The sequence below is a fragment of the Panthera leo genome, chromosome A3 (assembly GCF_018350215.1).
Source record: "Panthera leo isolate Ple1 chromosome A3, P.leo_Ple1_pat1.1, whole genome shotgun sequence".
NCBI lineage: Eukaryota > Metazoa > Chordata > Mammalia > Carnivora > Felidae > Panthera > Panthera leo.
In genome coordinates this window covers 50,166,645-50,182,928 of record NC_056681.1, presented here as the reverse complement: position 1 = coordinate 50,182,928, position 16,284 = coordinate 50,166,645, and the positions used below count along the sequence as shown (strand labels likewise).

The 16,284-nt window shown below is 40.2% G+C and overlaps 1 protein-coding gene across 2 annotated transcripts; it reads left to right on the top strand.

Moving 5' to 3' along the window:
- The first annotated feature begins 672 nt into the window (after positions 1–672).
- Positions 673–15,303, top strand: LOC122214987 (N-acetylneuraminic acid phosphatase). Of its 2 annotated transcripts, none has more exons than XM_042930190.1 (2): positions 673–759; positions 14,232–15,303. In XM_042930190.1, the coding sequence occupies exons 1-2, from the start codon at positions 688–690 to the stop codon at positions 14,886–14,888; spliced, it is 729 nt and encodes a 242-aa protein (XP_042786124.1). In that variant the 5' UTR covers positions 673–687; the 3' UTR covers positions 14,889–15,303. The 2 variants fall into 2 exon arrangements, with proteins under 2 accessions (XP_042786124.1, XP_042786123.1); XM_042930189.1 differs by having other exon boundaries at positions 673–834.
- Positions 15,304–16,284: the final 981 nt, after the last annotated feature.

The following is a 16,284-nucleotide window of genomic DNA, read 5'->3' as shown; positions in this document are numbered from 1 at the left end:
AAAACAGCAGACACTACAGAACTCTCGGTCTTTCACGTACAGCCATCAAACAGGGGTCGCAAGGAATCCAAACTACATCTTTCAAAAATGTACTGGTGAGGGATCCAGTTCTAACATGGTTACTGGACTCTAGTAGGGTAAATATCACACCTCTGCACCCCCTTCGCATTCCTGCTACTGACGTGACCTGTCCCGTAACCGCAAACTCAGGGTACTAGACACACGCACTCACATCCCAACTTAGGGTTAGCAAACCACCAGCGAAGTTTCGGAATCGGCCGCAGCTCCCCATGCGCTAACCCCCCACCCCGTCTAAGCGGAAAAGCCACTGCTACTCGGACTCCTTCCCAGGCGCCACGTGGCACAGAAAACCTCCCCAGGGCAGTTATGATATTCTCCTCACACCAGGAGGGCAACATGAAAACAGAGATAAGCAGAAAGAGGCTACGAAGCAAACTGCGCCACTAATCTTCCACCCTCTGAAGCTGTTCAGATACTACTCGCCCGCTGACAGTGGCACACTTCGGTCGCTACCAACAGACCGCGATTCCGGACTCTCGCGGTATCTCGCTGTCTCAGACACTCCACTATTGAGACATATCGCGGGAGTCCCGCCGGCTGCAAGGAATGGTCAGGTGACCTCACGGCTCCGCCCACGTCTTCCATGCCCGCAGTCCCTCTTCACGCATGCGCGGGTGGCGGTGGCAGAGGCGGAGTTGGAACCGTACGCGCGCGGTTGGCGGAATGGTCTTGAACCAGGTACGGGCCGTTTTCTTTGACCTGGACAACACGCTTATCGACACGGCCGGGGCGAGTAGAAAAGCCATGTTGGAGGTAACGTCCCGACTCCCGCGGCCCTCCTCCGGGCAGGGTCAGTGCGCCCACCCTGTATCACGCGCTTTCCTGTCCCCTTGGTGTCTTCCCACCCCTGATCTTTCCAGTGCCATCTCCGCCGAAACCGCACCGGGGCCAGGTCATCCCGGAGGCACTGGCTTCTCGTCCTTTGAGGCCCCTGGCCCCATGTCGGAAGGATCGGGAAAGAAAGACGAGTGGGCAGGGGGTGCTGGCTGGTGCTGCTGCCTTCCCTCACTCCCAGCCCCTTGGGTTACCTGCCTGGCTACGCCCAGGTTCTGGGACGCTGGGTTCTTGAAATTGTTTCCAGTGCTGTGGGACGTGGAAGGATGTCATTAAAACTGCCACGGTGGCAGAGTCGCCCACAAACATGGACGTTCATACCACACTTGGAGACACCTGGCTTCTGGCTTCTTGCCAGGGCAGGTTCAGACCAGCTAGGTGCCATCCTCTCCGCGGTTGACCTCCGGGAGAGTCGTACCCGCACTGAGTGGTCTTCGATGGATCTTTGAGGAAACCCAAGAAGTTACGCAACTGTCAGTGGCGAGTCTGGACTTAATTGACTCCAGAGAATTTTCTCCGCAGGAATTCACCTCCAGTCTCCCTGCTGTGGGTGTGACCCTTAGATATCTGAGGTGACACCCAAACTCCGTGCTTCACAGAGCATTCCTTTCATGAGGCATTGCTCAGCAGCATCCTCTCCTTTCCATACCCACAAATGTTGTGTCAGACCTTTCCCATGCTTTTCAAGCCCTCTAATCCCCCTTTTCTTTCTAATGCCTTCAGCTCTAAGGAGAAAACCAAAAGTGATCAGATGTGAAAAACCCACTTTCAAAAGCTAATCCTTCCAACCCTGAGTGTTCCAACCTCTTTAGTCTTCATTAGTTAGGTTTTAACTCCCTGGATCTTCATCCTCTTTGTTGGTGCATTCCACTCCTGAATATTCAGGTCTGTCCCACACTTAAAAAAATTAAAAAGAATGCCTCCCTTGAATCCTTCTCTCTTCACTAGATGTTACCTATCTCAGTTGACGGCCATGTTTTTCAAAAGAAATCTATATACATTATCTCCACATTTTATTTATTACTAAATCTCTTGACATACAGTTTCTGTCTTGCTAATGAAATAGACTTGCCAGGTCATTAGGCACCTCCCAAATTGCCAGAATCAATGGACATTTTAAGTCTGTCTTAATGACTTTACTGAGGCATTCCACACTATTGACTATCCTTTTTATCTTTATACCCTTTACCTTGACCTCAGGGGCATATTTTGCGTTCTTGGCAGGTCAGGCCCAGGATATTGCAATTAAATTCTTGGTTTAGGCCAAATAATGCTATAGGCCAAGAGTTCATGCTTTGAAATCAGGCATTTGGTAAGTGAAATAAGTCAGTCAGAGAAAGACACATATATGTTTTCACTCATATGTGGAATTTGAGAAACTTAACAGAAGACAAAGGAGGAAGGAAAGGGGAAAAAATAGTTTCAAACAGAGAGGGAGGAAAACCATAAGAGACTCTTAAACACAGAGAACAAACTGATGGTTGATGGGGGGAGGGGAAAATGGGTGATGGTCATTGAAGAGGGCACTTGGGATGAACACTGGGTATTGTATGTAAGTGATGATCATGGGAATCTACTCCTGAAGCCAAGGTCATACCATATATACTGTATGTTAGCTAACTTGACAATAAATTATGTTTAAAATAAATAAATAATACAATTAGACATTTGAGTTTCAATCACAGCTCTCCCAGTACCTAGCTGAAAGTGCCTGAACAAGTTATGTAACCACTCTAAATCTTAAATTCTTATTTTAAAATTTGAATAATGATATTAGTCCTCAGTATCTTTACCAGGTTTAATTTAAACCTGGAAAGTACATGCCATCCAAATGTTCACTTGATGAATTATACCATCTACCCTGTCACCTGGACTATTGCTGTGGTGGTGTCTCCAAGTTCACTATGTCCAGTTCATCCTTCACATTCCTGCCACAGTGAAATTTCTGAACAAAAGTCAGATTCTATTTCTCCCTAGTCTTTATACCCTCCCTTATACCAGCACTGTATTTTGCTCAAGATATACTTATCAAAGGATATTAACAAGTTTTGTAACTCAGATGCCTACAACTTAATAGCTTCTTAAGAGGGAACAAACTGTTGTAGTCATTCATTTGATGCATGGTAAATATTGAATAAATGATGGATGGATGGGTGGATGGATGGATGGATAGATAAATAAAAATCCAGGTTTCCAGACTTGGTTCAGTTGCCACCTCCTTTATAAACATTCTAGCAAATGAGCAGAGTTTGTGTGTGCTTTTGACTATAAAAGGAATGCTTTATCACATAAGAATACAACATCATCCATAAATGTTGGCCTGTTCAGAAGTAATATGTCAGCTTTCATAAATAGTCTATTGAAAGGAGAAGGGGAGGAAAGGTCTTAGCCATTGCCTTGGGCTTGGGGAGAAGGAGCCATTTCCCTTTCTGGGAAAGTTGTTTCTTTCCACCCTCTTCAGGCCTGTCAGTGTCACTACCCAAGAGGAAGCTGTCCACAGGAAATTGCAGTTTCTCAGTGAACAGAGCAGAAAAGATTTCTGCATTTGTGAGTTTACTCTCTAGTGGGGATGACTGTGAACATAATACATTAGATGTATATTTATTTATAAGTATGTTCAGAAAAGTGGAGGGGAGAATGAATTGTAATTTTAAATAGGTTGGTCAGATAGGTCACATAGAATAAATGATGTTTGAGGAAAGACTTGAGCTAAAATAGCACAAGAGCTGCTTGAATTGGTAGACTCTATGCAGGCAGTCCTATTTTGTGAGCATGTATTTTTTATTTTTTTATTAAAAATTGTTTTTGTTTACTTTGAAAGAGAGAGAGAGAGCTGGGGAGGGGCAGAGAGAGAAAGAGAGAATCCCAAGCAGGCTCCACGCTGCCAGTGTGGAGCCCTGCATGGGTCTCGAACCCATGAACTATGAGATCATAACCTGAGCCGAAATCCAGAGTCAGAGGCTCAACCGACTGAGCCACTCAGGTGCCCTTGTGAGCATATATTCTTAACTCAGTTTTATTTGGAATTCAGCCACTTCACATACTATCATAGTATTGTAAAGTGTTATATAGTTCCCACTCTATCCCTCAGAAAGTGTTTAAATCGCAATCACAATCAGCTAAAAGCTAGTAGTGATGATACTAACTTTAATTCTGGGTCCAGAAAGCAGGAGTAGGATACAGTCTTCTTTTTGTATTGGTTAACATGAGTCTTAAATAGAGTTTTGAACTAGAAGTTTGAGTTTATCTTATGACATCAAATTGATCCCCCTCCCCCTTTACTGTCTTAGGGCTCCTTTCTTCATGCCCCTAAGTACTTAGTGGGCTTAACTGTGCGCAGAATCCTTTTCAGGCTAGCCTTACCCCTTGCATAAAATGTCATCACACCTCCAAGTTAGAGATCGTTTTACTCCACCCCCAATTCAATCAAAACTCTCATTTTCTCAGTTGGGGCATGAAGATTGTGTGCACTAGTAATAGCGTGTACTAATTCAACTTAGGTGTTTTTGTTTTTATTGAAATATAGTTGACACAATGTTAACATTAGTTTCAGGTATAAAATCTAGTGATTCAATAGGTGTTATTTCTGTTTTAATTAATATTAATGTATAAATGACTGATAAACTTTTCCCCTAATGTGTTAATGTTAAAATGCTACTTGTGATACCAAATGAATCTGTAATTACTTGCTGTATGAAAAAAAAAAAAAAATGAAAAGTTAATTCAGAGGATATACTTGGAAGAAATTGCAAAACTTGAAAGTGGTATTCTATATCTTTAGAAGACTCCACTTTAAGGTAAGCTAATTCTGCTTTTTAAGAGCCCTGAGAACATAAGAAATGAATTGGCAATTGCAGTAACAGGAAATGGGATGTTTATGGGGAGCTTTCAGTTTGCTAACTATGAGCTAGCTCCTATTTAAGCTCAATAGCTGTGGACTTCTAGGGGCCTGTGTTCTTTTATTGTGTAGCAATAGGGTTGCTAAAACTTAGTGGCTTTCCATCATAGCTCAAGAGTAATTCAACTGACATTGTTAGAAAAGATGGTGACATTAGTGTGAAAGCTGAAGAAGCTTGGTTTGTTCATTGAAATTAAACTTTGCCTTCATCTAAAATTCTTAGGATTGGTATGTTTTTCTTGGACTAAGACTTTTCTTAACTCTTGCATTTTTTGATGAGCAAAAATAGCCTGAACAATATTTCCTTTACTTTTTTTTAATTTTTTTTTTTTTTTTTAATTTACATCCAAGTTAGTTAGCATATACTGCAACAATGATTTCAGGAATAGATTCCTTAATGCCCCTTTCCCATTTAGCCCGTCTCCCCTCCTTCAACCCCTCCAGCAACCCTCTATTTGTTCTGTATATTTAAGAGTCTCTTCTGTTTTGTTCCCCTCCCTATTTTTGTATTATTTTTGCTTCCCTTACCTTGTGTTCATCTGTTTTGTATCTTAAAGTCCTCATATGAGTAAAGTCACGTGCTATTTGTCTTTCTCTGACTAATTTCACATAGCATAATACCCTTTACTTCCATCCACGTAGTTGCAGATGATAAGATTTCATTATTTTTGATTGCTGAGTAATACTGCATTGTATATATGTACCATTTCTTCATTATCCATTCATCATTCAATGGACATTTGGGCTCTTTCCATACTTTGGCTATTGTGTAGTGCTGCTGTAAACATTGGGATGCATGTGCCCCTCCCTTGGATAAATACCTAGTAGTGCAATTGCTGGGTTGTAGGGTAGTTCTATTTTTAATTTTTTGAGGAACCTCCATATTGTTTTCCAGAGTGGCTGCACCAGTTTGCATTCCCACCAGCAGTGCAAAAGAGATCCTTTTTCTCTGCATCCTCACCAACATCTGTTGTTGCCTGAGTTGTGAATGTTAGCCATTCTGACTAGGTGTGAGGTGGTATTTCATTGTGGTTTTGATTAGTATTTCCCTGATGATGAGTGATGTTGAGCATTTTTTCAGGTGTCTGTTGGCCATCTGGATGTCTTCTTTGGAGAAGTGTCTATTCATGTCTTTTGCCCACTTCTTCACTGGCTTATTTTTTTTTAATTTTTTTAATGTTTTATGTATTCTTGAGAGAGAAAGAGAGAGAGAGAGAGCGAGCACAATTGGGGGGGGAGGGGGAGAGCGAAAGAGGGACACAGAATCAGAAGCGGGCTCCAGGCTTTGAGCTGTCAGCACAGAGCCTGACATGGGGCTCGAACTCACAAGCCGTGAAATCATGACCTGAGCTGAAGTCGGACGCTTTACCGACTGAGCCACCCAGGCGCCCCTGGATTATTTATTTTTGGGGTGTTGAGTTTGATAAGTTCTTTATAGATTTTGGATACTACCCTTTATCTGCTATGTTGTTTGCAAATATCTTCTCCCATTCCGTCACTTGCCTTTTAGTTGATTGTTTCCTCCACTGTGCAGAAGCTTTTTATTTTGATGAAGTCCCAAGAATTCATTTTTGCTTTTGTTTCCCTTGCCTCTGGAGACTTGTTAAATAAGAAGTTGCTCCAGCTGAAGTCAAAGAGGTTTTTGCCTGCTTTCTCTTTGAGGATTTTAATGCCTTCCTGTCTTACATTGAGGTCTTTCATCCATTTTGAGTTTATTTTTGTGTATGATGTAAGAAAGTGGTCCAGGTTCATTTTTCTCCATGTGACTGTCCAGTTTTCCCAGCACCACTTGCTGAAGACACTGTCTTTATTCCATTGGATATTCTTTCCTACTTTGTCAATTATTAGTTGGCCATATATTTGTGGGTCCATCTCTGGATTTTCTATTCTGTTCCATTGATCTGAGTGTCTGTTTTTGTGCCAGTACCATGCTGTCTTGATGATTACAACTTTGTAATACAGCTTGAATTCCAAGATTGTGAAACCTCCAGCTTTGGTTTTCTTTTCCAAGATTGCTTTGGCTATTCAGGGTCTTTTCTGATTGCATACAAATTTTAGGATTGTTTGTTCTAGCTCTGTGAAGAATGCTGGTGTTATTTTGATAGGGATTGCAGTGAATATGTGGATTGCTTTGGGTAGTACAGACTTTTTAACAATATTTGTTCTTCCTATCCAGGAGCATGGGATGTTTCTCCATTTTTTTGTGTGTTCTATTTCTTTCATAAGTTTTCACTGTATAGATTTTTCACCTCTTTAGTTAGATTTATTCGTAGGTATTTTATGGGTTTTGTTGCAATTGTAAATGAGATCAACTCCTTGATTCTCTTTCTGTTGCTTCTTTATTGGTGTATAGGAATGCAACCAATTTCTGTGCATTGATTTTATATCCTGCCCCTTTGGTGAATTCATGGATAAGTTCTAGCAGTTTTTTGGTGGAAGCTTTTGGGTTTTCCATGTAGAGTATCATGTCATCTGCGAAGAGTGAAAGTTTGACCTCCTCCTGGCTGATTTGGATGCATTTTGCTTCTTTGTGTTGTCTGATTGATGAGGCTATGTTGAGTAACAGTGATGAGAGTGGACATCCGTGTCTTGTTCCTGATCTTAAGGGGAAAGCTCTCATTTTTTCCCCATTGAGGAGGATATTAGCGGTGGGTCTATCATACATGGCTTTTATGATCTCGAGGTATGATCCTTCTATCCCTACTTTCTTGATGGTTTGTATTAAGAAAGGATGCTGTATTTTGTCAAATGCTTTCTCTGCATCTATTGAGAGGATCATGTGGTTCTTGTATTTTCTTTTATTCATGTGATGTATCACATTGGTTGTTTTGTGGGTATTGAACCAGCCCTGCATCCCAAGTATAAATCCCACTTGGTCGTGGTGAATAATTTTTTTAATGTATTGGATCTGGTTGACAAGTATCTTGTTGAGTATTTTTGCATCCATGTTCATCAGGGCAATTGGTCTACAGTTCTCCTTTTTAATAGGGTCTCTGTCTGGTTTTGGAATCAAGGTAATGCTGGCTTCATAGAAAGAGTTTAGAAGTTTTCCTTCCACTTCTATTTTTTGGAACACCTTCAAGAGAATAGGTGTTAACTCTTCCTTAAATGTTTGGTAAAATTCCCGTGGAAAGCCGTCTGGCCCCGGACTCTTGTTTTGGGGGAGACTTTTGTTTACTAGTTCTATTTCTTTACTGGTTATGGGTCTGTTCAAATTTTCTGTTCCTGTTTCAGTTTTAGTAGTTTATATGTTTCTAGGAATTTATCCATTTCTTCCAGATTGCCCATTTTATTGGCGTATAATTGCTCATAATATTCTCTTATTATTGTTTGTATTTCTGCTGTGTTGATTGTGATCTCACCTCTTTCATTCTTGGTTTTATTTATTTGGGTCCTTTCCTTTTTCTTTTTGAAACAAACTGGCTAGGGGTTTATCAATTTTGTTAAATCTTTCAAAGAACCAGCTTCTGGTTTCATTGATCTGTTCTACTCTTTCATTTTGGGTTTGATAGCATTAATTTCTGTTCTAATCTTTATTATTTCCTGTCTTCTGCGGGTTTGGGGTTTTATTTGCTGTTCTTTTTCCAGCTCTTTAAGGTGTAAGGTTAGGTGTGTATCTGAGACCTTTCTTCCTTCCTAGGAAGGCCTGAATTGCTATATATTTCCCTCTTATGACCGCTTTTGCTGCATCCCAGAGGTTTGGGGCTCTGGTGTTATCATTTTAATTGGCTTCCGTGTACTTTTTAATTTCCTCTTTAACTTGGTTAGCCCATTCATTCTTCAGTAAGATGTTTTTTTGTCTCCAAGTATTGGTTACCTTTCCACATTTTTTCTTGTAGTTGATTTTGAGTTTCATAGTATTGTGGTCTGAAAATATGCACGGTATGATCTCGATCTTTTTGCACTTGCTGAGGGCTGATTTGTGTCCCAGTATGTGGTCTATTTGGGAGAACGTTCCATGTGCACTGGAGAAGAATGTATATTCTGCTGCTTTAGGATGAAATGTTCTGAATATATCTGTTAAGTCCATCTGCTCCAGTGTGTCATTCAAAGCCATTGTTTCCTTGTTGATTTTTTTTTAATTTTTTTAACATTTATTTATTTTTGAGACAGAGAGAGACAGAGCATGAATGGGGGAGGGTCAGAGAGAGAGGGAGACACAGAATCTGAAACAGGCTCCAGGCTCTGAGCTGTCAGCACAGAGCCTGATGCGAGGCTCGAACTCACGGACCACAAGATCATGACCTGAGCCAAAGTCAGACGCCCAACCGACTGAGCCACCCAGGCGCCCCTCCTTGTTGATTTTTTGATTAGATGATCAAATGATCATTGCTGTGAGTGGGGTGTTAAAGTCTCCTACTACTATGGTATTACTAGCGATGAGTTTCTTTATGTTTGTGATTTATTGATGTATATATTTGAGTGTTTCCACATTTGGCACATAAATGTTTACAATTGTTAGGTCTTCTTGGTGGATAGACCCCTTGATTTTGATATAATGCCCTTCTGCATCTCTTGATACAGTCTTTATTTTAAAGTCTAGATTGTCTGATGTAAGTATGGCTACTCTGGCTTTCTTTTGTCAACCATTAGCATGATAGATTGTTCTCTATCCCCTTATTTTCAATCTGAAGGTGTCTTTAGGTCTAAAGTGGGTCTCTTGTAAACAGCATATAGATGGATCTTGTTTTCTTATCCATTCTGTTACCCTATGTCTTTTGACTGGAACATTGAGTCCATTGACATTTAGAGTGGATACTGAAAGATATGAATTTATTGCCATTATGATGCTTGTAGAGTTGGAGTTTCTGGTGGTGTTCTCTGGTCCTTTCGATTCTTTGTTGCTTTTGATGTGTATACACACACAGACACAGAGAGAGAGAGAGAGAGAGGGGGAGGGAGGGAGATGTTTCTTCCCTCAGAGAATCCTCCTTAAAATTTCCTGCAGGGCTGGTTTAGTGGCCACAAACTCCTTTAATTTTTGTTTGGGAAACTTTTTTTCTCGCCTTCTATTTTGAATGACAGGCTTGCTTGATAAAGAATCCTTGGCTGCATATTTTTCTGATTCAGCACATTGAATATATCCTGCCACTCCATTCTGGCCTGCTAAGTTTCTGTGGATAGATCTGCTGCAAACCTGATCTGTCTTCCCTTGTAGGTTAAGGACTTTTTTCCCTTGCTGCTTTAATGATTCTTTCCTTACCTGAGTATTTTGTGAAGTTGACTATGATATGCCTTGTTGATGGTCAGTTTTTGTTGAATCTAATGGGAGTCCTCTGTGCTTCCTGGATTTTGATGTCTGTGTCTTTCCCCAGATTAGGAATGTTTTCAGCTATGATTTGCTCATATAACCCTTCTGCCCCTTTTTCTCTTTCTTCATCTTCTGGGACCCTATGATTCTGATGTTCCTTTTTAATGAGTCATTGATTTTTCTAATTCTTAAATCATGCTCTTTTGCTTAATCTCCCTCTTTTTTCTTCTTCATTATTCTCCATAAATTTGTCCTCTATATCGCTGATTCGCTGCTCTGCCTCATCCAACCTTGGCTGCCATGGCATACATTCGAGATTGCAGCTCAATTATAGCATTGTTTATTTCATCCTGACTAGCTTTTACTTCTTTTATCTCTGCAGAAAGGGATTCTAATCTATTTTCAACCCCAGCAAGTTTTATTACCGTGATTCTAAATTTTGGTTCAGACATCTTGGTTGTATCATTGTTGATGAAGTCCGTGGCTGTCATTTCTTCCTGTTCTTTTTTTTTTTTTTTTTGGATGAATTCCTTTGTTTCATCATTTTGAAGGAAGAAAAGGAATTAATAAGGTAAAAAAAATTGAAATTAAAAAATTAAAACCAACACACACACACACACAAAATCAAATATATGATGCTAGAGTCTAGGTTTGGTTTTTTTTTTGGTTATTGAAAGGAGCTTGACAGATTAAAGAAAAAAAGGGAAAGATAATAAAAGGAAAATGTTTGAAAACTTTAAAAATGAATACAATAAAATAGAATAAAATGAAATGATGGAAGTAAAATAGAATTTGAAAATTTTCAAAAAGTAAAAAAAATTAGAAAAAATTTAAAGAGATATTTTTAACAGAAATTGAAAATGAGAATAAATGTTTTCTCTTTCTGTACTGAACAATAAGAAAAGAAAAAAAATAATTGAATAGATGGACCAGTGAACAGACCGAAATACGATTGAAATTACATCGATTTCCACTAGAAGTTCGACTATGAAGCACTTTATAGTCTGTAAAGTAAGCAGGCAGAGAGATTTGTGGTGTTCTTGAAGAGCAAGGTTGGCCTAGTTGGGTGGGGCTTAGTGTAATGTCTCCATTCTCCACTAGATGGCGCTTCTTAGCTTACTGGGGTTGATTGTTGTGGCACATGTAGGTGTGTATGCACCTGCGCAGGAGGGGTAAAATGGTATCACCCAGCTCCCTAGTCTCTAGTATCAGAACTCTGTTCTCCCCGATCAGCAATCGGGCACCTGTCCTTTGTCTCCAGTCCATCCATTCCCACTTTTACACTGTCTGTGACCAAACTGTCAGGTTGCCAGGCCAGCATCTCCCTCCTGAGTTTTATCTTAGATGCGGCTGTGTTTTGCATCTCACTTCTGAGGGACTGTGGCTTTGACCTGTTATGACCCTCTGGAGGCGGGTCTTACCGAGCAATGGCCTGGTGCCCACCTGCCCCCAGTAATATTTGCAGAACCTTGCTCCTGCCTTTGCCCAAAGACTGTGGTTGGGTGCCAACCCACCCCAGAAAATTTTCACAATCATGTAGCAGCAGTGTTTCAGGGATTATGGTAAATCACAACACACATCTGGCACCCAGGTTCCCACTTAATGTCCTTGTTCCAGCACCAGCAAATGTGGTTGTTCTTCAGGATCCGCTGGGACCTTTGCCTGTGGGGTGGCCACACTACCTCTACCAAATGTCCTCCCAGCAGGGGAACCACCTCTCCCCATGTGGGCCAAGGACCTCACTTTCTACCCCTGGTGATTTGCCCTTCTCACCAGAGCACCACCTGGTATCTAGCTGTGGAGTTTCAGGCTCTGTGCTCCCCCTGTTTATAGAATCTTAATGGAATTTAAACCCTCTCCTTTCTCCTTTCTCCCTTTTTTTGTTAAGTCCCTTGCTAACTCTTTCTTTTCTCTGTAGCTGCTTTCGGGCAGGGAGGGGTTGCTCTTCTCCCATCTCCATCCTCTCTCCACAAGCAAAACAGCTCCCTGCCCTCCGAAGCTTCTCTCTCCCCCAGTTCACCTCTCCGTGCAACGTGCCTGCTGAGTTCTGTGGTTCAGGTTGTGAAAATTGTTGTGTTAATCCTCAGATCAGTTTTCTAGGTGTGCAGGATGGTTTAGTTTTGATATGGCTGTATTTTAGGGATGAGAGACGCAAAAAAACTTCCATGCTATTCCGCCATCTTGCCCCTCGCACTATTTCCTTTACTTTTGATGTGACTCTTATACTCTGAAGGAAGAAGGATGTGTTTATTAATCTCTTTCCCCTTTTCAGTAGGTGAATTGTTAATTCAGTCTTGTGAGTAGCATACTACTTGTTCCCTATATAGTTTAGGGCAACACATTTAAACTTGTTTGACCACTTTGGTCCAACAACAGATAACTTTTGTTCCCAGTTTTGTGTCTTGCACTCATCATTCAAAGATCCAAAAATGTCTTCGCGTTGTCATCTTTCCCCAGATGTCCCTAAGACAGGGACTTCAGATGCACGTAATCCATTTGGGAGGTGATCCTTGGAAGTACTCTAGGAGAGTGGTGGAATCATACAAAGAAGGAAAGTTTAAATGAGCAGGTTACTGGTGTAAACAGCTAGGGAACTCTGGGACACAGCATGAAGAGAACATGCTTCAATTGTCCTTTCCAAGGGACAAGAAAGTGGAGATATTTATCTACCATTTTCTGCCCCTCATTGGTTGAGGCCTTTTCCCAGGGTAACACTTCCACCCTAGCCTATGTGCATGGGTGCTCCTGTGGTCAAATAAAGCTCTTAAACAGAGAAGTCTACCTAATCACAGTATGAAGGTATAGGCATTATGGGAATAGTGCATACCAAGGGGATTTGGGTAGCCTCTGCCCCAGCCTGAGATTGAAGGCCTTTCACAAACCAGTTGCAAATAGCCTCTCCAGCCCCATATCTTACTATCCTCCCTCACACGCCTTGAATTTCATCTTGAACTCTGCTTCTCACCTTTCCCAGTTCTCAAAATTCTAAGCTCTGTATCTTTGTTCATGCTCTTCTTTCTGTCTAGAATGATTTTATCCTCCCATGCCCATATTATTGGCTTGTTAACACCTTGGTTTAAATGTTATCTTCTCTGCCAAGCCTTATCCAATAACCCTGTGGAATGACTTGCTTCTTGAATTTTATTTCCATTGTTATTTACAAGACTGTCATGGCACTCAAGCCAGCATTTATGGTGGTTACATACCTGCTTATTTTCCCCACCAGATCATGTCATAAGGACAACAGATCCAGTCTCTACTGCCTAATACAATAGTGTAAAGGCAAGCATGTGTGCTTTGGAAGTAGGCAAGTGTGGATTTAAATCCCAACTTGGGCAAGTTACTTAACAGTTCTGAACTTCCATTTCTTCATTTCAAAAACGCTTGCAGAGTTGTGGAAAAGGTTAGAAATGATGTATGTGAGCATTGGGTCTTAGTAAATGTTAGAAGACAGGCCAAATAGAAAAGAATCTAATGCAATAAAAGCTAAGATAAAAAGATGTGGAACATGAGAGAGAGCATGTAATTCTAATGGGGGATTCAGAACCAGTGTAACAGAGTGTGACTCAGAACTTGTTGAAGATTTTTATCTGGAGAACTAGGTTTGGACAAAGCACTGGGTCATTAAATGGCTGAAATCACAGAACATGCTTGATTACATTAGAACTGAATATATGTTTCTAAAAGAACAGAATTAGGTTCCATTTTATATGGTGGTCACTTTAGGCCTTCACAACATAAAATGGACATAGATAAGAAAAGGTTGGATGAACCAGCATTATTTTTGGAAGAGTCTAAATAATGGTTTTGAGGAATTTAAAATGTTTTTACTGAATATAAATATAAGTTTTCTTTCTATTTCTTCATAACCAGAATAAAAGATGGTGGACTGCCAAATGAAGGGTTGTTATGAGCTATCTATGAAGACACTTAGAATAGAAATTGGTTAAATATATGAATGAGTTCTGTAGAGAGAGGTTGGGAGATCTTCACTCTGGTATTCTCTATATTTTTATATTCCCACTACAAATGGTGTGCTAATAGAGCTGCCTTAAGGCAGACATATGGAGTTAGAATCTCTGCTCTGAGATTATAGGAGTGTGGCTCCTCAGGGCATGCCTATTAAAGACCTGAAGTGTGTTAATAGACCTATTTTCTTTTATTTAGGTGATAAAGCTCTTACAATCAAAATACCATTACAAAGAAGAGGCTAAAACCATCTGTGACAAAGTGCAAGTTAAACTCAGCAAGGAATGTTTTCATCCTTCCAGTACTTGCATTAATGATCTCAGGACTTTACATTGGGAAGAAGCAATCCAGGAAACGAAGGGTGGTGCAGCCAATAGGATATTGGCTGAAGAATGTTATTTCCTGTGGAAATCTACACGTTTACAGCATATGATACTAGCAGAAGATGTCAAAGCCATGCTCACTGAACTTCGAAAGGAGGTCCGCCTACTTTTACTAACAAATGGAGACTGCCAGACCCAAAGGGAGAAGATCGAGGCTTGTGCCTGCCAGTCCTATTTTGATGCTATCGTTGTAGGTGGAGAGCAGAAAGAAGAGAAACCATCACCTTCCATATTTTATTACTGCTGTAGTCTCCTTGGAGTACAGCCTGGGGACTGTGTGATTGTTGGTGACACACTAGAAACTGATATACAAGGAGGTCTTAATGCAGGGCTAAAAGCAACAGTCTGGATAAATAAAAATGGAATAATGCCACTGAAGTCATCCCCCATGCCACATTATATAATTTCTTCCGTGCTAGAGTTACCTGCTGTCTTACAAAGTATAGACTGTACAGTCAATATGTCAGCTTAAAGCACATAAAAGGACATGATTATGTATTTTAGGGTAAAATTACAGGGTTTGAACTAAGAAAAGTTAAGGCATTCCATATATTATGACCCAGTTCTAAGAATAATTTTACTTATGATTCAGTGACCAGCCAACCATTGACTGGTATTTATATCTGGAAATCCAGAGTACATTAATTAATACAAGTTATTTTTAGTAGGATAATCCAGAAAACTTGAGGAAATATATTATTTGTTAAATCTGTAACTTGAGGTTTTTAAAGAATTATTTTATTAATCTTTTAATATCTTGGATCCATGAAGATACCAGGCAAGATAGCTTATACTGGATTCACAAATACAAGTTTTATGTTCTGTCTTAAAAATAGATATATTTTAGGGGCGCCTGGTTGGCTCAGTCGGTTAAGTGTCTGATTTCGGCCCAGGTCATGATCTCATGGTTTGTGGGTTCAAGCCCCACGTCAGGTTATTAGCTGACAGCTCAGAGCCTGGAGCCTGCTTCAGATTCTGTCTCCCTCTCTCTCTGCCCCTCCCCGACTTGTGTTCTGTCTCTCTCTCAAAAATAAACATTAATTAAAAATAAAAATTTTTTAAAAAGATATATTTTAAAAATAGATATTCCAGAAAAGATATATTAGAGATTTATTAGAATAATCAGATCTGGTTAATAGTAAATAGTACTAAGTCACATGCCAACTAAGGTATTCCATAGTGAAATTACTTTGCATATTTTTTTTAAACATATGCCATATTTTTGCCTACTTTGAATTACATACATTCTTTTATGAATCTAATTTTTCTGCATGACCTTTTTCTGGGGGTGGGGGGGGTACAATTTTCCTATGGTGTATACACAATGGATTCCTCCAGTAAAAAAGCTGTTAAAATCAGCATGTGGTGCTCCTTCTCTGACATTTTCACATCTTTGCAGAGTGTACTTATAGGTTCTTATTGTCTTTACCTCTTACAGAAGTATTTTTACAATCTTTTCCCAGGTACACAGTGGGTTAAGGGGACTAGGCTGTCTTGCTGAGGATAAGTACAAACCACAGGGTACCAAGTCATTTTCCTTCTGTGGATACTTCAGAGGGGGATTGCCTTGGTGCAGCCTAACCACACAGCTCTCCCATGAATTCTTTACTGGCCTGAACAGTTTCACCCATATGATAAAATCTAAGAGAAAATTATGTTTTGCTATAAGATATTTCCAAGGTGTCATTTTAATATAACTTAAGGGGCTCTGGGTGTTAACCATCTGCCTTAAGTCTCCAGTTTTTCAAATTCTAGGAAATATATCCTTGTTTCACAATTTTTATATCGAATTCATTGTTCACTTTGGGCTTATTAATTAAGGATTAAGGCATCTTGCAACTAGAAAACTTTTTCTAGGCCATTAAGCT